Source organism: Prunus avium, chromosome 2 (assembly GCF_965620075.1).
Source record: "Prunus avium chromosome 2, drPruAviu1.hap1.1, whole genome shotgun sequence".
NCBI lineage: Eukaryota > Viridiplantae > Streptophyta > Magnoliopsida > Rosales > Rosaceae > Prunus > Prunus avium.
In genome coordinates, this window is record NC_142285.1 from 4,515,242 (window position 1) to 4,539,805 (window position 24,564).

At 35.0% G+C, this 24,564-nt stretch overlaps 3 protein-coding genes across 4 annotated transcripts; 2 read left to right on the top strand and 1 right to left on the bottom strand.

Annotated features, from left to right (window-relative positions):
* Nucleotides 1-567: 567 nt before the first annotated feature.
* On the bottom strand, nt 568-3,218 carry LOC148296305 (cation/H(+) antiporter 3-like). The gene is made up of 3 exons (XM_088248475.1): nt 2,908-3,218; nt 1,621-2,622; nt 568-1,464 (listed from the first exon to the last, which is right to left on the bottom strand). Exons 1-3 carry the CDS (start codon nt 3,124-3,126, stop codon nt 568-570), a joined length of 2,118 nt encoding a protein of 705 aa, XP_088104601.1. The 5' UTR covers nt 3,127-3,218.
* A 5,294-nt stretch (nt 3,219-8,512) lies between these two features.
* On the top strand, nt 8,513-20,227 carry LOC110773812 (disease resistance protein At4g27190-like). Its single transcript, XM_088247802.1, has 7 exons — nt 8,513-8,725; nt 9,067-9,151; nt 13,227-16,108; nt 16,622-16,954; nt 17,621-18,217; nt 18,650-19,275; nt 19,924-20,227. Exons 3-6 carry the CDS (start codon nt 13,247-13,249, stop codon nt 19,211-19,213), a joined length of 4,356 nt encoding a protein of 1,451 aa, XP_088103928.1. The 5' UTR covers nt 8,513-8,725; nt 9,067-9,151; nt 13,227-13,246; the 3' UTR covers nt 19,214-19,275; nt 19,924-20,227.
* Nucleotides 20,228-22,216: 1,989 nt separating this feature from the next.
* Nucleotides 22,217-24,545, top strand: LOC110773807 (uncharacterized). 2 transcript variants are annotated; one of them, XM_021978329.2, is made up of 5 exons: nt 22,217-22,406; nt 22,797-22,894; nt 23,492-23,625; nt 23,735-23,856; nt 23,999-24,545. In XM_021978329.2, exons 2-5 carry the CDS (start codon nt 22,801-22,803, stop codon nt 24,300-24,302), a joined length of 654 nt encoding a protein of 217 aa, XP_021834021.2. In that variant the 5' UTR covers nt 22,217-22,406; nt 22,797-22,800; the 3' UTR covers nt 24,303-24,545. The 2 variants fall into 2 exon arrangements, with proteins under 2 accessions (XP_021834021.2, XP_021834020.2); XM_021978328.2 differs by having other exon boundaries at nt 22,218-22,406; nt 22,797-22,906.
* Nucleotides 24,546-24,564: the final 19 nt, after the last annotated feature.

A 24,564-nucleotide genomic window follows, 5' to 3' on the forward strand; every position in this document is an offset into this window, starting at 1 on the left:
GGCTATTTGAAGTCTGAAAGGGATAACTGGAATGCCTTGAGTGCTTTTTTGAGTGTTTTACAAGACGTTGCGTCTGGTTTTGGAGAGAGAGTCCTCTTCTTCTGTGCTGGAAACTATTTATTTATAGGAGCAGAAGAGGTCTTAAGCGATGATGACTGAGCAAGGATATTTGACTGTTGTCTAAAGTCAGCTTGCTGATTTGACGTTCTGAACTGGATCGTAGGAGGGGAGATCGATCTTTCTGACGAGAACCGCCGGTCTCGAATTGGTTTCCTGGTCTGAAGCGTCTTCGTCCTTGGCGATTTGATGTGCCAGTTGGCCTCTTACCTGGCTTGGTGGCTTCCTTAGGCGGCTGGCTTTTCTTTTTGGAAGAGAGAAAAGTCAAATCGTCATTAAATGTTGATGGTCCTTTACACCTTCGCGTGGGTTTGGAACAGCTTCCGATTTCCCATTATTTCAGTAGTCCAATCGCTTTGGGCCCTCTGCCCTTGGGCTTTGGTTTTGATCTTTCCTTGGTGTTTATTTTATACAATAAAAGTCTTCCTGAAAAATATAACCCATAAACAACTATTTGGGCTTGGGCCTTTGCCACACTCCTTTTTTGGGGAAGGTAACCATTTTTGGTCCATTGACCAAAATTGGGTACAAACACACCTCGTTATCAAGAACTTTTTCCCAATCATTCATAGTTTTACCATCCTCAGCATCTAATCGTACCACTGTTAGGCTAAAGCTCCCGGGGTCTTTGGTCACCCGTTTCGCAAATGTCAAGGCCTCCCTATCGTCGCGTCCACCTAAGAAGATCATGGCAACGCGATACAACAATGACGAATGTCTCAAATGACCACGATGGACGATAATTCCAATGGAGCAAGGAGCCCTTTCAAGGACACTACAATTTAGTGCCCTCCTAGCATTGCCCTCAGACTCTATGCTGCCATCAAAAGCGAATTTTCGATGAAATGGGAGTAATATAATTGATGTAAGTTTGTCAAGTGCGAGTGTACATATATCCTCATGCATTAGGTTGGATGGAGAGATTGCTGTAAATATGTTTGCTGATACAGCACCTTGATTGTTGAGTTGATACTGGTTGAAGGGGCCGATGACTTTTTCGCTAAAGTGAATGTTAAATGTAACCTTTTCATGAATCTGGTGGGCAATAAAAACAGGGGAGGCTCTGCCAACAAGCTCAATAAGGTGAAGGGCATTGACAGAAATTGGACTCCCTCCAGTTGGACATGAAACATCAAGAAGGTTGATGACAGAAGCAACATCGTATTGTGAGTGAATACATGCAAGTATTCGGAGCTCAGCATTCGGTTTCATATCGATGATGTTCCTTTTCTGGTAGCCTGCATATTTCCTCGAAGGATCATACAAGTAGTTAACCATGCTAGGCACCAGTATTGCTATAATCAGAACACTAAGGAGCAGCACTGCAAAAGTTTGATCATCAATAGTCTGCAATATTCAAGGAGGGGAAAAGGAAAACAAAGATTAGTTATATATGTTTTCCATTCGCATTGTAATTCAAATATGTCTGAATGTTAGTGCCTGTATATACCAGATAGAACAAGAGAAAAGAATAATATTTTTAAGGCTTAATTAACTAGGTACCTTATAGTCATGGAATAAGGAGTATGATGCCAACTCAACTATGCCTTTGGAGCTCATTATGAAACCAATTGCGAGAGCATCATTGAAGGGCATCTTGCAAATCAAAGATGGCACAAAACTGGCCATTACTTTGGACACAAAAGTTACCACCAGAAGGACAATGTCCAGTGTTAACAATTTACGATCATCTCCGATGGACGAAAGATCAGCCTTCATTGCACATATAGTCACAAATAGTGGCGTGAAAACTCCAGAGAAAAAACAATCAAACTTTTTCACTATAGCAGCGCCTAATGGTGGTCCATCTGGAACTGCCAAACCCAAAATGAAAGGACCTAAAAGCGCAGTTTGATCAAACATATCAGAAAGAACGCCCGACAACAGAACCATTAGAAAGATGGCATATATGTATACATCCTTAACAGGCCTGCCTGCTGGTGTATGTTTCACAATCCAAAACAGGGCAGGACGAATGATGAACACTACCGCAAGAATATAGGCAATAAGTGATCCAATGTCCCAGTAAATTTTGTATGTTGGCTGTCCAGTTCCCATGAAAGCTCTGATAAAACTAGCAGTACTAGTTGTAATCACATTGATCATGTCACTGACCAGGCCGGAAGATAATCCCAACCGGCCTAGTTCTGAATTTAGGAGTTTGAGATCCTGAAGAAGGCTAGAAACAACTGCAAATGAAGTCAGAGAATGCGTTACCGCCACAAAATAAACCTTGTCGTCTTCTTCTTCCTTGAAGACATATGTGCAAGCAAAGGTGGTTAACAAGCCACATACTATGGGCACTACAAGTGACAAAATACCAATTGTTAAAGCTTTGTGTCCTGTTTTCTTTATCATGCCTACATCCATTTTCACCCCGGTTAGAAACATGAAAAAAGCGTAACCAAAAACCGATGCCATGCCAATCACATCTTGACTGAGGAGTGGAAACAAGGATTCTTTGCCAGACTTGTCTTTGATTGAAGGTCCAAGCAGTATGCCAGTCTAGAATTCAAATAACACCTCTTATTAGTCCATCAAACACATAACAAAGAAAGAAAAATCCCACAAAAACTTTGCAGTTTCATGACTTTATACTATTTGGTTATGAATTAAATGCACATCCAGATAAAGGGAATCATTTTATATTTCACTATCATGTGATCAAATAAAGAAATAAACAATTAAGAAACTTTAACTAGACAGAAGAGTATTAGAGATGGAACATACAACAATTTGTGAGATGACCTTTGGGAGCTTGAAACGTTTGAAGAAAAGGTGATGGGTGACTTGGGTGATGACGAAAATCACAACAATCTGGAGCTCCAAAAGAGGCACTAAATGACTGGCACGAACTAGCGGCGCCGGAGATTTAAAGACATCATCCCAATTGCCACCAAATTCCATATTGGGTGGTGAGCTGAAGCAAACATTGAAGAAAGTTTCATTGATCTTGTGCAGTGCGATGACATCTTCCTCCAAAGTTGAAATATTTTTGTTGGCCATCATTACATATAATTAACTAAAAGTTTTTTGCAGAAGATAATTCAAAGGCATGCACATAAGGGACATGGGAAAGAAAGAAAGCAAGGTTGTATGAGGGCAATGCATGCAGAAATGTAAAGGGAGATAAAAAGATGTTACAGTTCTAACAGCATTGGTTTATGACAAAACACTCGAACTATGTCATACACACTTTCACCACCTACTTTATTAGCAACCGCGTTAATTAATCACACTCACCTAACCACATTAACAATGGAACTCATCTTTGCTGGATGATTCTCCATTAGTTACAACCATATATGCTTCTTATTATTATTTTAAGTTTACAAGAGTAATTGATATTAAGATTTGTAATACTAGGTATACCACATTTTTATACCACATTGTGCACCACGTGTCTAATAGAGGTGGAGCCTACCAATACAATGGGGTCCACCTCTATTAGAGAGGTGGTACACAATGTGGTATGCCTTGCATTTTCCTATTAAGATATACTACTATTTATGAAAAGGGAAAAAAAACAACATATCCACTTCATCCCATAGTTAGTCTATACATATAAAGCAAAAGACAGAGAATCATGAAACATTCAAAATGCTAGAAAATGCCCTTGGTTAATGCAAACATTAAGAATTGAAATTATTAATTAAATAAGGATAATATGGTAAATTCACACTTTTTCATATTAAAAAAAATTAAAATTAAAAGAAAAATCAGATAATAGATCCTATTTTTATTGGAACACAACTACCTATTATCTTTTTAATTCTAAAATAAATTTATATATTTTTTTATAAAAAGAGCCTCTCACATGAGCAGAAGCGCGTACAAAAAGGCTAGTAAAATATAAAGACGGAAAAAATACGAATAAAGTGTAGTGTAGGGTGTAAAAGGAGAGACAAAGTAAAAGGAGCGAGAGGATGTAAGGCCATCTCCAGCCATGGGCTATATCCCAAATATAGCCCTAAAATAATACAAAAACCATATCCAGTCATGGGCTAAACAAAATTTTGGCCAAATTTGGAGGGCCAAATTTGGACCTATAGCCCTCCAACCAGGCCACATATAGCCCAGCTTTGGGCTATGCCAAATTTCTAGTGGGAGCCACACATGTGCTTTTCAAGAACCCAATTAAATAATGCTGGACCATTTTGAATGTCCAATTCGTACTGTATGAGAAACAAAGTATAAAAAATTGTTGGTAAATGACCGTTGGGTCAGACCTACCCCACTTCCTTTTTTTTTTTTTTAAACAATAAATGTGGTCAGACCTCACCATTTTGAATCACTTCGTACTGTATGAGAAACAAATTATAAAAAATTGTTGGTAAATGACCGTTGGGTCAGGCCTACCCCACTCCTTTTTAAAAAAATAATAATAATAAATGTGTTTACACCCTCAAATTATGGAATATTGTCTCTAAATAGTAGTTTAATTAAATTAATCAATATATAGTGTGGAATGTATGAGTATTGTACCATAGTTTTTCTCAAAATAATAAAATATGAAGGATCCTAAATTATAGCCCTACATGGCTGGAGATGGAAAAATTTAGCCCTGCACTATTCTTTAAAAAATTAATATTTTGGGGGGCTAAATTTTTAGCCCTGGACTACATTTAGTCCTATGGCTGGAGATGGCCTAAGCTCATTTAATTAAGAGGCAGGAGGGGAAAGGTTTATCCAATGGGTGGGTTGTTGGAGTCCAGATCTTCTGTCCCTCTTTTTCCTATACCAACCCTGTACCCTATCTAATTCTTTGACACCTCTCTATTCACTTAACTCTTTATTTTTATTTTTTAATCACACTTAACTCTTAATACAAAGCGTCAGCTTTTAATAAATTAAGCATAAAAAATTTGAAAATTAAACAAAAAAACCAACATCCACCAACCAAACTCCCACCCACCCAACACCGTCAGCCAACCCACCCCGCCGGCAGCGGCACATTCTCCACCTCGCCGGCAGCGATACTTTCTTCACCTCGTCGGCAGCAATACCTCCACCTCGTCGGTGACAACACCGTCTCCACCTAGACGGCGAGAACACCGCCTCTTCCTACCTCTCTTTCTCTTTCGTTCTTGAAGATAATCTCATATCTGGATCTAATTCAGCGAAGCTCATCATTCAATCCCTTGCAAGTGAAGTGATGGATCTATAACATGTATTTTGCACACAAAAATCTCAAACAAAACGACCCCAAAAGAATACAGATTTTGCACAAAGGGATGGATGCCTCTGTCTGTTGGGCCCAATGCTCATCCAGATTTAACACTTTCTTCAAGAAATAGAAAACCAGATAGAGAGAGATAATTGTGAAATATTCTAAATATCAGAAAATGCCTTTGGTTAATGCAAACATTAAGAATTGAAATTATTAATTAAATGGGGATAATATGGTAAATTCACATTTTTTATTTTAAATTTTTTTAAATGAAACTAAAAATCAGATAATAAATTCTATTTTTATGGAACACAACTACCCATTATCTTTTTTAATTCTAAAATAAATTGAAAATTTTAAAAAAATGCTTAAATGCTAAAATGGTCCATGTGTTTTACTCATTTGGCCAATTTAATCCCCATATTTTTAATTTGATCAATTTAATCCCTGTGTTCTATTCCGTTAGTCAATATTGTTCATTCCGTCAAATTAACTTAAAATATTCATTAAAGCTTTAAAAATTAATAAAAAATTATTGAGTTCAGTTTACAAATAAATAAAAATTATGAACACAAATAACAAAATTAAATATAATTACATAATAAAAAATCTGGAAACCCAACAGCCTCTATGTCGTTTTCTCATGCCGCTTCCACCGAGAACTAAATCAAAACTAGGCCTCCATTCTAGTTTGTTGCTATACTCATAGCAAGGAGCATCATTCTTCTCTGGCAAGTACAAATAAATCCCCAGGAAAAAGCAAGGAAAGCTCGATGATGTTAGTCCAACGGTTGGCTTGAAGCCATGAAATCATCTTCACCTCCCTAGAAGAAGCTCAATAAGGATTTCAATGTTGAGGTTGTTTGAGATGATGTTGATAATGCTTACTGCCAGGGACGGTCCCATGAACATGTTAACTTGGGCTATAGCCCAGGGAACTTCTTTGTTTTGGGACTAAATTAGTACTCTAGTCTAGGAAATCAGCCGGATGACAAGAAGAAAGAACATAGAGGAAGAAGAAAGAAAGAAAAAGGAAGAGAGGAAGAAGAATAAAGAGAGAGAGATAGAAGAGGAAAAAGAATAAAAAAAATAGAGGGGGAGATGATAAACAATAGGAAAGAAAGAGAGAGAAGAAATAGAATAAAAAAAGGGGAGAGGAGGAAATAGAATAAAGAAAAGGATGTGTGTGTTGGGATGAGTTATGTGTTTTTATTTTATTTTTACTTCAATTCCTTCTAAATATTTCCCAGAACATGTGTAGCTTTCCTCTGTTTTTTTTTTCTTTGTTTCCCTTCAATCCCTTCCAAATATTTCAACAATTTATCAATAATTCCAAGATTTTTGTCTATTTCAAATGTCAGTAGAATAAATAAAAAGTTCTAAATATGATAAAGAAAATATATATATTGGAAAAAGAGGGCTTATAATTTTTTTTGGGAACAAACAAGAGCTTATAATTTACCCCAAAAAAAAAGGTATCCATTAAACACAGTCTAAAAAAATATATCAATCACTTGATTCGTTTCAATATTTAGCCTACTCCTACAAATATTCCTAGCTTTGCCCTTGAATTTAGCCCATGTTATTTTCAAATCTTGGGTTCGTCCCGGCTTACTGCTCTTGGATGGTATATATGATTCTATTTTAATAACTTTACAGTTTATATCCATTTGTTATGGTATGACTTTGAACTTAATTCGTCTTGTGCTTTCTATGATGATGCAGCTTAAGCATCCATCAACGCTGAATTCGTTCAAGTGGATTACAAATTCTGTGGGGTGGGTGAGAGAGACAGAGAGATAGAGAGAGAGACAGAGAGACAGAGAGATAGAGAGAGAGACAGAGAGACAGAGAGACAGAGAGACAGAGACAGAGACAAAATAGGTGGTGGTTGGGACTACTCATGGTGGTTCTGGTGATGGGTGTGGTGGTGGTGATGGCATGAGAGAAGAAGGGCATAGAGGTTGTTAGGTTTCCAGATTTTTTATATTTGTATTCAAATTTTTTTTATTTTGTAAATTGAACTTAATATATTTTTTTATTACTTATAAAAATTCCAATGAATTTTTTAATGGTAATTTGACGGAATGGACAATATTGGCTAATGGAGTAAAATACATATGGACTAAATTGGCCAAATTAAAAACACCGGGACTAAATTTGCCAAATGACTATAACACATAGACCATTTTAACATTTAACCCTTTAAAAAAAGCATCTCGCATGTGTGGAAGCGCGTGTGGAGAGTGAGAAGAATGTATCAAGTTTCAAGTAATCCCTCACTTTTCTTTTCCTCGTGCATTAAGAAGGTATCTCGCAGAAATTCATTAATATAAAACTGGTAACAAAATAATCCTTAAAATCCAAGTTAATTATTTGAAAATTCCTTCACAAGTTTGAGAGGAAACTGGTGGAGATGTGTGTTGTTACTGCCTGCCTTTTGTTTCCCAAAATATTTTGATATCCATATAGTGAAATTGTATATATATATATATATATATATTTATTTTTTTTTTCTTTTATTTTTTTCTTTTAAAGTTGATAAATCAAGGAAATGTGCTACAAAAACTTGGGCCTGGTATGCATATATGCTTTGAGCTGGATGTTCAGAGAAATATTTAGGTATAGCTTTTAAATATTCTAAAACCATCCTTTTGAAAAGAGTAGCAGGATCCCCTTCGCTTGAAGAAATATTTGACACTTGAGTTATCAATGAAGAGAATACGTAAAAGTGATATTTCCTTGTTAGAGTTATCAATAAGGAGAATACGTCAAGTATCCCCACACTTTTATTTTCCTTGTCATAGAGGGCTAGTATTTATACCAGCCTTCCTCGTTAGTTAAGGTTAAGGAGGTATATACTCTCGCTTATCATTCTTTATTGTTGAGTGGCAATTCATTAATAAATTTGGTAACTCATATCCTTAAAATCCACGTTAATTATTTGAAAATTCCTTCATATGTGTAAATGTGTGTTTGGAAATATTGACCAATATAGAGTGGCAGCCCAAATTTGATCCATATTATCGTACATTAGAGTAGTTCCGAGTATTGGATCTTCAAAATGCAAAAGGAAATCCTTGAAATTTTTTATTTTTGGTAAAAAGATTCCTTGAAATTGGGTTGGTAGAGGGAGAGATGTGTGTTGCTACGTGCTACCTAGGTTTGCTTTTAAATATTCTAAAACCGTCTTTTTAAACATGGCATCACCTTCTCTTGAAGTAATGCTCGGTATACATTTTCTCCTCGCCTCTTTTTATATATAGCTAACACAAACTCATCCTTTAGCTCTTCTACATAGTGAACGTGACATACTCATTCACTTCCTCTGAGTTCTCAGTTCATGTATTGTCCCTTGTGTGGTATAATTAATTCTATCATTCAAGCTTATCGCAACAGTTCACCCGTTTTTGCTGAAACATTACATTAAGGAGCTAGGTAAATTTTGAAATAGTTGTTTGCCTTCACACTTCAGTTTTTTCTCTCTTTTTTTTTAATCTTTATTTTTTGGTTGGGTGAGCACAAGCACAACACAAGTGGTTCGTTTGACACTTTACTTGAAAACTCATGTTCGTGACCTTTGTAATATTCTTTCTCTATTTTTGGGGATTAAGGGCCTGTTTACTATCTTTGGTTCCATGTCTATAAGTTTTCTTGCTTTTCTTCTTCTAAACCTACTTAGCTTTATTTTGTCCTATTTCTGTATTATTTATTATCTCACAGCACAAATGTATATATATCTTTGTCTCATCTATATATTTTTGGCTTTATGTCTGCAGTCTTTCAAGGTAGTTGTTGCATGGCGTTAGTGAGATAATGAGCATTCGGATTATGGATAGTGCTATCAATTGCTGCTAACTCGAGGTTGGTTTTTCTTAGAAATTTTTAATTTTCTTTATGAACTACCTCTTGGCACATGCTCACGCGTTCATTAATTGACTTTTGTTTCTTCTCTTCTTACTTGTTTTTTTTACCTGATGGAGAACCTTTTAGAGTAAACATGCATTAGTTTATGTATTAAAAAAGAAGAAACAAATGAAAAAACAAAAGAATGTAGTTGTTTAGCAAAATTACTTAACCAAGGCTATTTGAAGGGTTTTTAATGTTTCACTATATATAGATTTCATTTTATGATCATACACCCATTTTCTTAATTGCCTTCTTAATTAAATAAACTTTTTAAGTTAGGAAACTATTGAAGTCAGCTCAGGTGGTGAGAGAATGCAAGGTAATGACAAAGAATTAGGATACATGTAGGTTCAATACCCTCTAACATAAAAAAGGAATGGTGTTTTCTAGAATTTTGAATGCTTCACCCAAAAAAGTTTGTTAATTTTAAGTTAGTAAGGGTCCACTTAAATGACAATGTGGCACACATAGGGACCACTTTATATATATATATATAATGAAGTAGATTAAAATATTAATAAAACATTTGAAATTCAATTTAAGATTAAAAAAATTCTTAAACCAAAAACAATATATTTAAAAACTAACAAATACTTATAATCTGCTTGATAACGATTTCAGTTTTTTGTTTTTATTATTTTTCACTTTTCAATTTTTAGAACTAAAAATACAAAACTTGTTTGGTAACCAATTTTAGTTTTAAAAATAAAATTGAAAATTGTTTAAAAGTTGTCTGATAACTTATTTCAGTTTTATTTGGAACTTGGAATGAAATTTTTTTGGGGTCAAATTGTGAAAAGAGGTCTCGTTTTCAATTTATAAATACTCACAAAAGCACGAATCAAATGTAATGTAGACGTGTAAGAACGAGATTGTACCCACAAGGATTGCATGAAAAAAAAATAGAAAACTAACCCAATCAAATTAATTCAATTACTCACCTAGTTCCTTCTAAGGTTGATTTGTTGGTTTTTTTATTTTCTGTAAAAAAAACATAAAAAAATATATGGAAATGATAATAAACTAAGGTATTAGAATCCACACCACTTTCCCATAAAACTCTAATTATTTACCTATCAATTTCCATGGAGTAGCAATCTAGAAATCAATCTACTGCTTTCTCAAGATATATCAATTAAGCATGCAATTTAATAAATCTTTTGTAAATCCCCTTTCATTCATTGGTAAAAATTCTAAGCATCACATGTAAACAAAATTATTTAACTACAAAGGATCAAAGTTTCCTAAGCATCCTAGGTGAAAAAGGTTATTTGAATGACAAGAGATCAAAGAAAATTGTATTAATAAATCAACCCAATTCTTAACTACCACAATAAAACCAAGGACATATTAATAAATCAACCCAATTCTTAACTACCACAAATATATGATAGAAGTGGTGAAAATAAAGTTAATCTATTAATCACATGAAGCCAAAATTAGTAACATTTTGAAGAATATGATTTATAAATTAAAAGACAATGGTCGAAATACTACAATCGGAACCGCCACCGACACCATTTGGTTTGCCGACTGTCATTTGAAGTTGACCGCTGTCTATGCAGCGGCATCCGAGAGAGAGAGAGAGAGAGAGAGCAGATATGTGCATCAACGACATCAAAGGAAGAAGACATGGTGTGAGGTGGTTGCAAAGAGAGGAGAAGAAGGATGGCCTTGAATAAAAAAGGAGTGCGGCCGCAACTGCGAAGAGAGGAGAAATGGGGAAGAAGAAGATAGGAGAGAGAAAATGAGGTGGAGAAGAAGAAGAAAAGATAGAAAAGGAGAAGGAGAAGAAAATACGGAGAGGGAATAAGAGAGGATGCAGCAGCTTGACAAAGAGATAGTGGCTAGAGAAAATTAGGAGAGAAAGAAGTGTTATGGGTTCACAAAAAAGTGGTGGGCCTGTTTGGGAGTGCTTTTGGGAGTACTAAAATTGCTTTATGACTAACAGAAAGGCTTCTGACACCATTTGGCAGAAAATGTTAAAAGTGCTTCTAGGTCGTGGAAGCACTCCCAAGTGATTTTCCAGTCAGCTCTTGCATTTCTTATGAAAATTTCAACATCTTTATAATAAAAGCACTTTTGCATGAAGCTCTTATGAGCAGAAGTGCTTCCTAGAGAAGAAGTCCCAAACAAGTGGTAGAAGTGCTTCTTTCCAACAAGCAAGTTAAGGGTTTGAGTCTCCTTTGGCGCATAATTTGAAACATTCTTCATAACTGGTTCAAGTCGATTTGTTGGCCGAAACCAAAAATTAAGTGAAAAATCATGAACCAACCGGTTTGGTTTGGTCGGTTTGGCGATCTGTAGATCTAAAATTCTAACCCTATGTGAGATGGGATATGGGGTTGACAACTACGGTGAGATAGAGGGTGAGGGGCCGCAGTTGGAAGTTAGATTGAGGGATGGGGTGTTTGGCCTGATCGCCTAGCGTGGGGTGGGGGTGCCCCTTGAGGTGGGCGATGTCCCTTTAGAAGATAAAGAGGGAAAAAAGGTTTTGTTTGTGTTTTCTTATATTTAATTTGTTTTTAAAATATATTATTTTTAAATTCTTCTTAGAAAAAAAAGAAGCAAGGGAGCTAACCCTTAGGGGGTTTTAGGTTGCTTCGCATGTGCCTTGTTGTACACTCACATACCTGTATGGATTAATCACGAACCCAATAATACACAGCCTACTCATAAGACAAATAGGGTGCCTAAGATTTAAGGACTAGTCTGTATTATTTCAACTTAATATTCTTGTTTGAAATATAAGTAAAACTTCCACAAAAGAACTATTGATTGATCCCATTTAGTAGATTCACCCTCTATCGAGCACATGCATACTTTTCCTAGCGTCTTTACACAAATGACTAAAGAACAATCTTCCTCAAAATTAACCAAACATAAGATGCCCCATTTTTTTATGGATTATCAATACTCAATTAACAATCCTATGGCTATGAACTATATTGACTATGAAGATAAGAGAGCGTCTCATGAATCTAATTAACTTTTTTACTTTCTCTCTATTCATATTCATTGGACTATTGTTTAAGCATCTAATTGTTGATAGGAATATTTCTATCCATAATGATCTTGCCATTAACTTAACTTAATTACTAAGTAAATATATATATATAGGTAATATCCATAAAAGAATACATAAAATGATTAGGTTTTATGGGATATTTTGCACACAATATATAGTGGAACAATATTATAGGTGGCCCTTTGAGCTCGGCTTAACTCATTTTTTAAGTGAGTTTAAGCTCAAATTTAGCCCGAGTTAACATAGTATAGCATGCCCTAAGAATGCATATCCCTAAAAGATTGGTCATCCTTGTGAAGAAAGAAAAATAATGAACATTTTGAAGTACACCAATATAATAATTGGAACATCTTTCCATTTAATTATAAGATTGTAAACGTTTAGGGCCAAACTTTAATGAAACAAACGCAAGGTATCTCATAAAAAAATGTGAGCTGCTAATGAGATTTGTTCACTCGGCACACCAAATCTGAAGCTCAGGTCATTTTAACAAGGGGAGAATTGCATTTAGACCTCCTGAAGTTTGGTATAATTACAGTCAGATCTCACATGTTTCATTTATTACAATAACACCCCTTGTATTAGTAATTCTGCAGTCCTCAAATTTGGTGTCCCCTATGTCCCTTCCCTATTTTCTTGACACATGTTCCATTATTTAACCCCAAATCTAACGGTGTTAACTTTAATTCAAAAGTAAAAATAAAAACTAAAAATTAAACAAACAAAAAATCAGGAAAAGACCCAAATCCTAAGCTTATGAATCTCAATTTGAAGCGCAGAAAAGATTGAAAGTAGGAATTGAGAAGAGAAGTAAGAGAGAGAGAGAGATACTAGCGGTGGTAGTGGCTGTGGCTGTGGCTGTGATGGTTGGGTGTCTTGAGAAGTTTTTTGGTGGGGGAGGAGGAAGGGTGTTTTTAGATTATGAGTTAGAATTGCTATGAGATTTGTTCGGTTGGGTTTTTGATTGGTTTACCTTTGAATTTTTCATAATCAAAATTGTAGGTGTTGAACTGCAACAGAAAATGGAAGAGATTGGTACTTCAATTGCATCTAAAATTGTAGAAAAACCAGTGGCACTAATTGGGAGACAACTCAGCTATCTAATTTACTACGATTCTAACATAGAAAGCCTAAAGGATGTGCTTAAAAACCTTGATGACAAGAAAAATGATGTGCAAAGATCTGTGGATGCTGCAAAAAGGAATGGTGCAACCATCAAAAATCAAGTTCAAAGCTGGCTGGAGAATGTAAGCAAAATATTTCGTGAAGTGGAAGAACTTGAAAAAAATGTCAATAAGCAAAGGCGGTGTTTGTATGGATTGTGCCCAAGTTTGAAATCGCGGTATTCTCTGAGTAGGAAAGCCAAGAAAATTGCTGAGCGTGTACTTGATCTCAAACTAGACAAAGGACTGAGTAATAATGTTGCCAATCTTGCACCTCTGCAACAACTATGGTCAATAATCTCTAGTGAAGGTTTTAAGGGTTTTGAATCTAGAAAAGATGTCATGAATGATGTGCTTAGTGCTTTGAGGAATGAAAAGACAAGAATAATTGGGATTTGCGGGATGGGAGGTGTGGGTAAAACCACAATGGTGAGAGAAATCATCAAGAGGTTAGAAGGAATGAGTCTGTTTGATGATGTTGTAATGGCAACTGTCTCCGCAACTATTAACATGAGGACAATTCAAACTACAATTGCACAGTCACTAGGTATGAAATTTGTCGATGAAATTGAATCTATAATAGCACAAAGGCTACATGAGAGAATCAAGCAGAGTAAAAGAATCCTGATTATATTAGATGATGTATGGTCAGAGCTTAAATTTCAGGATGTAGGAATCCCTTTTGGCGTTGGACTTACAACTAATCAAGTTCATGAAGGGTGCAAAATTTTGTTGACATCTCGAAATGAAGAAGTTTGTAAAGTAATGGGTTGTAAAGATGACATTTTTAGAGTCCAAGCCTTAAATAAAGAAGAAGCATGGAAGCTTTTCAGGGCGACTGCAGGTGAATCCTTTGACAATGATCCTGAGTGGCTTCGTATTGCAGAAATGATTGCAGATGAATGCAAAGGTTTACCCATTGCTATCGTAACTGTTGGGAAAGCTCTTCTATCAAGTAATGGAAAACATGAATGGCTTACTGCCTTGCACGAACTGAAAAATTCTGTCCCGGAAAACATCCCTGGGATGGAACACAATGTTTATTCTTGCATAAAATTGAGTTATGATAAATTGGAGAGTGATGAAGTCAAGTCATGCTTTTTATTTTGTTGCTTATTTCCAGAAGATTATGATGTTCCCATTGAGTATTTGGTGAGGTATGGGTCGGGTCGAGCAACTTTTAGAAACACCAACACAGTCGAAGATGTAAGAAACAAAGTGCATTCTTTCGTTGGACAACTAAAAAGAAGGTATTTGTTGCTGGATAGTCTCGAGGAAGAGTGTATCAAAATGCATGACATAGTCCGTGATGTTGCTATATCAATTGCCTCAAAAGATCCTCACAGATTTATGGTAAGATCATTTGATGCTAAAGGTGGTGGTGGAGGACGACCAGGAGTACAAAAAGTTACAAACCAAGAACATTGCAGTGCAATTTCGTTAATTGATTTTAAATTGGATGAAAATATTATTGATGGTTTGGAGTGCCCAAAACTTGAGCTTCTACAACTGAAAAATTCCTCAAGTAGTTCAGAATATTCCAACTACTTTAAAAGGATGAAAGAACTCAAGGTTTTAGCTTTCTTAGAGGTGAATATGTCAAGTTATTTGGCCTTGGAAAAATCTCTACTGCTTGGGGAACCCAAGTACCTTCATACCTTGTGTCTAGAGGATTGCATATTGGGAGACATATCACATGTTATTGGAGGATTGGAGAGTTTGGAGATCCTCAGCTTTGCTCGCTCTAAAATCAGTAAGTTGCCTATAGAAATCGGACATCTTCAACGGTTAAGGATGCTTGATGCAACAGATTGTAAAAGACTTGAAGAAATTCCTCATGGTGTCTTATCCAACTTGAGGAGATTAGAAGAGTTGTACATGGCAGAAAGCTTTCTCAATTGGGGGCCAGCAACAGGAAGCAAGGATGAAACGAGCCTGGCAAGCCTTGATGAGGTGATGTCTCTATCTGATCATTTAAATGTCTTAGCCATAAAAATCCCTGATGTTCAGATGTTGCGAAATGATGAGTTTCTTTTAAAAAGCCAGCCTATAAGATTTCATGTATCTATCAATATTAGTTGGTCATACGAAGAGGAGAGTTTCGAGAATCAAATGCCTGGTTATTTGTTCGAAAATAGTTTGATGCTTCGTGGTGATGTAAAGGAATATTTGGAGATTGGGGCAGTTAGATACTTCTTGAAGCAATCTGAAGACTTAAGCCTACACCACACATACAATTTAAAGTATGTCATCGAGGAGTTAGATGGTCAAGGAGGCTTTCAACACTTGAAAGTGTTATCAATCGATTATGACAACGACATAGAGTATCTTCTAAATGGAACAGATTGGACTCATCGTGGTCAACCTGCCTTCCCCATCTTAAAGTCAGTTACCCTCGAGAATATTTACAAACTAAAAGTTGTATGTCGTGGCAAACTGCCAGACAAGCACTCCTTTATGAACCTAAGATCCATTCATATTGACCATTGTTGTGAGTTAAAATATGTCTTTTCACTATCCGTAGCACAAAACTTGGTACAACTCCAAAGCTTAAATGTTGAACACTGTGATGAAGTGGAACAGATCATATCAAAGGAGAGAATGGAAGCTAATAATGCATCTCACATGATAACTTTCCCAAGATTAACGGTTTTGAAGCTTTATAATCTACCCAAGCTCCTTGGTTTCTACACGGAAAACCAATGGGACTCCACCTATGAGGTATGTCTGTATACACTTTTGATGCTTGAATGGTATATACCTATTACTCTTTGGAATATGCTGCTTTTGTTGTGCTTGATATTGTTGTTCCAGTTCTCGAAGTTGATTTGGGTTGAACTTACTCATTTTTGGTCTGTTGGAGGTTTTAGATGCTTTTCAAATTTTTGCAACTATTTTATAGATATTCAATAAAAAAATTATCTATGAAAAAGTCACTTGAATCAGATATCATTTGACCGCTTAATTAAAATATTGTGATTTTAAGGCAATTTGGAAATAAGACAAATGTTTATTGGTAATCTTGAGTGGTGGGGAAAATGTTTATTGGTAAATAGTAATTGAGGGAAATAGTGGGTAGGAAAAGGATTTCCCAAAATTTATGACAGAGGATGTGGGAATATAATTAAGGCAATTTGGAAATAAGACAAATGGTGGAAGTTGATTACTTATGTATTTCTTTCTTTTTGGCTCATGTGTAAGTTCATTATTTATGTAGAATTAATTAATGTACAGATTATAAAGCCCAATGATGAAAGTGTGAACAAGATGAAAGAGACTAGGAATGACAATCAAGTTTCTGGGTCGACCTCATCTAAATCAAAAGTAGTACAAGTGGGAGCAAGTTGTAATGCACTATTTCCTTCAAATTGCATTTCATGGTTACCAAATCTAGAGGAGCTAGTAATGGTCTATTTGATAAGAGAGCAACAATCAGAGGACTCTTTGACAAGCGAGCAAGGGTCAAAAGAAAACAATGAACCAGTAGTCAATGTGGTATTTGATTTAGAAGGGCATGACTCAGCATTTTCTCAATTACAGACATTTAAAGTGCAGTATTTAAATGAGGTATGTATGTGTTTGTTTGCATGTGATTTTCATAGCGATTTTAGAGTGCCTTGGATTGCATGGAGGTAAGTAACTTGAAGTTTAGAGCATGTACAACTAGAGATGCTACCTCACGTGAGTAAAATATAGTAGGAACTCATAGCACAGATATCACGTGCTAAAATTCATGATAAGCAACTAGCCACGCCATCAGAAACAAAAAAATAATTAAAGAATCACGTGCCCTGATCATGGGTCCAATATCACACCACAGAGCTACTCAGAAAACAGCTTTATTCAGACCAAAAAAAAATAGCTTTATGATATGACCCATGCGCCGTGCTACTTGTTTTCTTGTTACTAAAAATAAAAAAATAACAATATATGTACCACAACTATTGCTTTATGATATGACCCATATGCCCCAGCTTTAGGATATTAGACATTATTTATAATATTAATTCTATGCATTACTCAAATTTGAATTTATATGTCGTCTATTAATCTCATAACACATGAGCAAACGAAGGCGTGACTTTATTTTAGTACCATCTAATAATTTCTCTGTGGAAAGAGCAAAGGAGTCGAACATGAAGTTGTCGCCTTTATGAGTAATATGTGGAAGCCACTCACTGATTTATTGAGCTGTCATCAAATAACACTATTTTTCTTCTTTTACATCACAAGGAGCATTTGTGGAAGAATGTTCAACCTGGATTCCAAGGTTTTCAAAATGTAAGATCTTTAACAATTGAAGGATGTGACTGTCTAAAATATCTATGCCCCTATGAAATTTACAAGCTCCTTGTGAATCTCCAAGAAGTCGAAATATCCTCTTGTGATAACATGGAAACTATAGTACTGGAAGCTGCTTCCACAGAGGACAATATCCATGAAGAAGGGAAAGAGACAGGTGGCAGTGGCACGAGAACTTTGTTTCCCAAACTACTCAATAGCTTATGTCTAAAGATTTTGCCAAGCCTCGAGAGATTTTGCCCTGATGCCTATTCTTTTGCATGGTCCTCCTCCACGAGAACTATGTATGTGAGAAATTGTCCCAAATTAAAGACATTGAGTTTTGCACCAGTAAGCAAAAAGCTGCCTGCAGCAGTTGTAGAGAATTTGAGTGATGATCATGTAAGAGATAGAGAAGAATCAGGATCTGGATGTGCATCATCAACTGGATCTGGATCTGGATTTGGATGTGCGCCACTAGTTTGCTTACAAAGTCGTCCATCTACTCGCAACTTTACTCAAATATTGTCCCGCCCTGTAAATAGAGAGGTACGTCATTATTCTAAAGATATTTAGTGTCTATTTTGTGAAAATTGGTCTTAGGTACAGATGTCATTGAAGATAAAATATAAATAAAATAAAAAAGAAAAGTTAAATGGGCTTGGCCCAAGAACGACCCATGACAATTGTAAACACTTGTTCATTTTCATTTGGGAAATGATCACCATTATTTTCGCAAACAGTCTTATTAATATCTAGAATGTGATAATATACAATAATTAAACTGCTTAGTTAAACAATAAACAATACTGGTAACTTCTTTGTATATGAATACTGGTAACTTCCATAGTTCAACAATAAACAATTCATTTTTCTTTTTTAAACAACGTTCTTGATTTCTAGAATGTGATAATATCCCATATGTTTATGATTGAAACACTAACAAATTAATTTACAACTACTTTTCTACCATTTTGCCAGGTTACGCCGGCAAATCTTCAGACCTCAAGTGCTAGGGACAATAATCTAGAAGATCTGCATGTAAAACATTGCGATTTATTGGAAGTGATATTTTTGGTTCAGGAAACCCCTTCTACTCAAGCATTTGATAAGCTGAGGAAATTGAAGTTGTACCGATTAGCAATGCTGAGCCACATATGGGAAAAGGGTTTACAAGTTAGCTCAGGCTTTGGAAACCTGAGATTCCTAGACGTACGGCGATGTGACAATTTGAGATACTTGTTTTCACCACACATAGCCAAACTCCTTACCTGCCTTGAAACAATAGAAGTTTCCGATTGTAATGCGATGGAGAAAATTGTTGGCGAGGCTGAAGGAGAAGGAGAAAGTATTAAGGATGAATTGACATTTCCGCACGTGAATTCTATTGAACTTGAGGATTTACCCAAACTTGAATCTTTCTGCTCTCAAGCTTATACTTTGAAGTGGTCGTTAGCCTTGGAGAAAGTCAGGGTTCGAAATTGTCCAGCATTAAAAGCGTTTGCTCCTTTTACCAACAAAAAAAAAAAAAGCGTTTGCTCCTGAGTCTCTATATGTATAAGCAGCCGACATGTGTCTATAAAGCGTCCACGTGGAAAGAAAAGAAGGTACGTTTTCAATTGAACCAAGCACTATGGTCGGTCACTATAAAATCAGTAGAAGATATATATAGCTTAATATATTTTCATGAATTGGCGTTGCTTTTTATTTTTCCTTGCCTTATCTTTCTTATGTCATTAGTCCATCTCCACATTTATTATTATTATTATTTTTAAACTTCTTTTCAGGATTTACTATTGTTAAAGCATTAGAGAATAATTTCTATACCATAATTTTGTCTCTAATTGGCACAGTAAAGCCATAAACCCCTGATAACACAAATGTAACTCAATAAAAATTACACTAATTTACTTATATGCTTAGGAATTAGGCTTTTAATTGAGCTCATTCCCATGATAGTACTCAACTTTACAATATACGCCTATCATGGACTATAATACAAAATAATCTCTAATCATAATAAACGCTTAAATCTAAACTCTCATGAACTATTTAATAAAAAATAAAATAAAAATTGGATTGATTTGAAATGTCTATATATGGCTCGTGAAAATGGTTCTAAGGATGGTATCATATTTTAAAGTAGTACTTAACCATTAATATTTGTCCAGTAGCATTATATCCATTACATGCATTTTCTATTTTAATCGTAGATAATAATTTGTTATTCTTTATTTTGCATAATCTTTGAGAAGAATATCATCAGAAGCCAAGAAGCTAGGGACAAGAAGACTACATGATATGTTGCGGTGCATATCTACAAGATACCATGACATACCAACTTCGTTATCGTCGCTTTCTTTGTTAATGTTCCTCATATCCATATCCTGCCACTGCATCTCTTTGATCAGATAATTTAGTTATTATGTTTAGTTGTATTATAAAACTGGATTTATTTGGACCTTCCTTTTCATATGTAATATTACCATATTGAATCTTTGGACGTTTGGCTCAACTGTTGGTAACTAGTTAATCAAATTACAAGCATGATAGTTTTTAACTTATATAGTTTAATTTGGGGCAAGTGGATGTATAAATTAACCAAAGTTGTTAATAGAAAGATCCGTGTAACTCATTTTTTGATAATAATAAAAAATCCAATTTTAAAATATATTACCATATTTTCTTTTATGTATCCATCTAACGGCCAAAAAAATATATGATCTGAATAACGCTAAAAACATGGCCGTATATGCAAACTACACAAACATGAAGCGACCAGAAACATGGCCTGCATGATGTGATGTGATGCAATGTAGTGTAGTGTAGTCATATTTAAATTTCAATTCAAATTGAAGTATATGTATCTAAATTTAAATCTATATATACTAAATGATTTACTTTATTATCATGTTGATTGGTTATATAATGAAAGATGATTTTATTTGTGATTTGCATGCTAATAGATGCTAATAGATAAAATTAAAAATTAAAAAAATGTAAAAATAAACTTAATTACAATCAACGCCACCCCACCTTAATATTTTGTAAACAAACGTTTTAATCCTTCATTTTTTTTTTTTGGTTACGATTTTTTTGTAAGCATGTTTTTGGAGTAGAAGTGCAGGACCAGGCCGGAGAATTTTGAGTCCCAAGGCGACGTTGGAAATAGACCATTTGTATATATAGCTCCACACAAGAAAATTTAATTGATTTTATTCGAGCATGTGTATAGAATATTAAATTAAAAAAAATTTGGGCTTCAAACACAAATCTCATTTAATTTTTGCACGTAAGAAATAATTGGGGACAAAAAATAATGGTTGAAGACAAAAAAATATTCAAAGACTGAAAAATTATTGGGCCCTCTATTGAGTCGTGGCCCAGGGCGATTGCACTCCTACCCTGGCCCAGGGCATGGTTAAGCTTCAGTTACAAAGCTAAACAACTGATATAAATCAGTTCTGCATTGTATAATTGAAAATCAGTAGAAGTAATACAGAACCGATTCTCTTTCTCTCTCCAGTCGTCTTCTTTCTTACTTCACAGCTTTATCTTTCTACAACTGTTATCATAAATGTGTTTCATAAAGTTTTATTTCTCTAGAAAAGATTTGTCGATATTCATGAAACAACAACACACATTATGCACATAAAATGAACTAGTGAACCTACGTGACATTAGTTTACTGTAGAATTTTATGTAATTTTTCTATTTTTTTTTCCGATCAGGTAACATTTCTTAAAAGTTAAAATCTCCTGTCATATATAACTATTCCTTGCTTAATTGCCACATATGACTATTTCTTGTCATATTGGCTTTGTATATTGTCAATACAATTCTTACCGCAATTCCAGATAGTTTAGTAAACAACTTTGATTGGATTCTGTATTCTGATTCATTCTCAATCCAACTCATCATCAATCAAATTCCGCCTCACCCAATTACGAATTAATAAACATATCATAAAAAGAGTTCATTTGATGAAATATTCAAAATATTATGTGTAAGATCCCAATTATTCTCAGTGAAATTTGTATATGATTGGACCGACTGCAAATGCATTGATGAACTAGTTTTGTGTTCAAGGCTTTAGTATTGGGGAGACAAAAGGAACAAGTAATATACAAAGCCATTTAGTGGATAATGATTATATCTTATCTTTGAACCCAATACATCATGGCAGTGGTGGAAAATTTAATGAAACATATTCCACCACTATTTATTTAGAGAATACACAATCATGCTCTCTACTTTTTTAGTTAAAATTTAGTTAAAAACATATAAAAATTATTTTATGAGTTCTTTATAAAATTTAAACTTCAATCATGCTCTCTAGTGAGCTCTTACATCTTCCTCCTCACCTTTCTCTTTTCGATAGAATTTTCTGTTTACAGGCTGTGCTTTTGATACGGGTGTGCGCGTATTCGATACAGCGCCGATACGGTCACGATACGTCGAGGGTAAAAGCGAAAATATTTTGACATTTGGGGGTGATTTTGAAAGTTACTGAATATTTGGGGTTAAAATGTAAACTTGAAACTTAGAATTTTAAAGACCCGGCCTCTGTCGAGAGGCTAGGTCTTTTTGGCGATTCAGACGGCAACCAAAAAAGAGGAAGAAGAAGGAAGAAGGAAGAGAACCCACCAGCAATCGCCGCCGCACCCAGCGCCGTTGAACCCATCGCCGTCGCCATCTCAGATTCATCTGGTTCGGAGGGTTTCTTACGCAGCTCAAGGTTTTTTTCCTATTCTTTATAAATTTGCATTCTATTGATATTCCACATTTTTAAATTTTTGTCTGTTTCTTGTTCTGTTTGGCTTTAATGTTTTTGGTGCTTGCTTCCATAATTTATAAGATGGTATAATTCTGCATAAGAGAATCCTTAGTTACAGGGCATGACATAATATTAATAGGTTGAACGTGTAGTGTTTTGAAAATTTTCCTAAATCTACAATGATCGTACCAATGAACACATTCCTTTTCCTATATTTCTATACTTTTTTTTTAAACACATTCCTTTTCTTTTTTTCTATTTTTGGCTAAAATTTGTTTCTAGAACACCTGAATGTTCTTCAGCATTTGCCCCAGTTGTAATTATGGTTTTGGTTGTTTCCTTTATAAACAGACAGATGGAGGGCCGTTTTGCTGAGGAGCTCTACTCAGAAAGTTTACAGCTATCAAAACTACAATTGGATCCTACATCCAATGCGAACAGTGAACAAAGTAATTTACATGGTATTTAAATGGTTAAAAGCACTTTGTTTTTCTGTATAACAGTGATCAATAGATGATATTTGGTTTGCCTCCTTTTTTATTTCTTGTTATTGCCAGCCTTAGGTAGGTAAATGCATAGTGTTAACTGGTGAACCCACTTAGTTTTTAAAAAAAAATTTTAAAAAAACCAAATTGTTTATTAGAGCCTAAACAACATTGTGTAATTTGAGCCTCTGCTATAGATTCCTTCATTCTTTGCTACAATAAGGATACTTGGTGAGCTACATAAATCTTTGTTTTCCTTAAAGCTTATCACATTCAAGAGTCAAGACACTCTGGATAAGAGTGTATTCTTATATTTGCATCTAAAAATTTACATTTACCCTGTAACACTGTAGTAAATGTATATCAAAGAACTCCTTTTTATCAAAACACATCTATGCTCTGTGAAGTGGACACACTGTAGTAAATTTACAAGCATATGCGCTCTGTGAAGTGGGCATTCTGTCTGATACTAGTTGACTGAGGAAGTTAATATTTACAACAAAGTTAACTGCTGTAGTCTTTCTGTTTTCTGTACTAAGAAATCTGTTTAATGTTTTGCAGACCTTGATAAGGTTGAGTTGTGTCATGAAGATGGTTCTTGTGATGGTTTTTCTGATGAATTAGATGACACATCTGAGGTGACGGGGGAGTGGATGAAGATAGAAGAGAAAACGAGATATAACCAACACCATACGGTTGTTTGACTGTTCGGATTTAATTTCATTATTAGTTGTGTTTAGTTGTTTTACATGCATAATTCAAGTGGTTCTCTAATATATATTCTAACTACTTATAAATATGTAGGTGGGTTACCGTGAGGGTGTTATAGCAGGAAAAGAAGCTTCTTCACAAGAGGGATTCAATATCGGCTTTAAGCAATCGGTCCTTGTTGGATACAACTGGGGTCTTGTCCGAGGTGTTACAAGGTAGAAAAATAATGTAAAGAAAAGAATTTTGTTACAGTAATTTCTCTCTTGCAGAAATCTGTGTATTATTTGGAATTTATCTATATCTTATATTAACTATATTTTCATTACCCGTGCTGGTGTATCTTCAACCTACATGAAGTGCTTTGGCTAACCTTCCAGATGGTTTAAGGGAGAAGTTGATTGGAACAGAATACCAAATAACTGGATTGCAGGGATTGTATGAATCTGTGCATTCTCTTTCAACAACAGACGCCCTTAGATTATTTAATGATGAAATCATGGACAAAAAAGCTAGAGAACAGAGAGAGAATGCTGACACCAGTTCCCTTGAAGCTGGTTTGGCAGAGCAAATACCAGACCGTAGTGGTCTAAGAAATCACTTTGCAGAACTACGTTCGCTTCTACTTGAATCTCCTGCAATTAAAGTAAATCTAGATAGGTAGGGAATTAGTGTTATAATATTTATTTGATATTTGTAATTATAGTCTGAAAACTTTTGCTCTGCCTCTAGCCCCCGGTCGTATTCTGTCATAGGAATTATACATTTGAGAAACGTTGTCAATTTCTTGACCAAGAAAAGAAAAAAAGAAACGTTGTCAATTTGGTTTGTAATGTTATGTATGATCTTGTTGTGAATCTTATTATGAGGGACGATGATGTGAGGAATCCCATCATCATTTTTGCCCTATTTTCCTGTTACAATGT

Coding starts and splice junctions, on each gene's coding strand:
- LOC110773807 (XM_021978328.2), top strand. CDS start 22,801: ATGGAGGGCCGTTTTGCTGAGGAGCTCTACTCAGAAAGTTTACAGCTA. Junction 22,907..23,491: donor TGAACAAAGTAATTTACATG/GTATTTAAATGG, acceptor AATGTTTTGCAG/ACCTTGATAAGGTTGAGTTG. Junction 23,857..23,998: donor CTTGTCCGAGGTGTTACAAG/GTAGAAAAATAA, acceptor ACCTACATGAAG/TGCTTTGGCTAACCTTCCAG.
- LOC110773812 (XM_088247802.1), top strand. CDS start 13,247: ATGGAAGAGATTGGTACTTCAATTGCATCTAAAATTGTAGAAAAACCA. Junction 16,955..17,620: donor AAGTGCAGTATTTAAATGAG/GTATGTATGTGT, acceptor TTACATCACAAG/GAGCATTTGTGGAAGAATGT. Junction 18,218..18,649: donor CCCGCCCTGTAAATAGAGAG/GTACGTCATTAT, acceptor CCATTTTGCCAG/GTTACGCCGGCAAATCTTCA.
- LOC148296305 (XM_088248475.1), bottom strand. CDS start 3,126: ATGATGGCCAACAAAAATATTTCAACTTTGGAGGAAGATGTCATCGCA. Junction 2,623..2,907: donor TGATTTTCGTCATCACCCAA/GTCACCCATCAC, acceptor TTTGAATTCTAG/ACTGGCATACTGCTTGGACC. Junction 1,465..1,620: donor CCTTATTCCATGACTATAAG/GTACCTAGTTAA, acceptor TGAATATTGCAG/ACTATTGATGATCAAACTTT.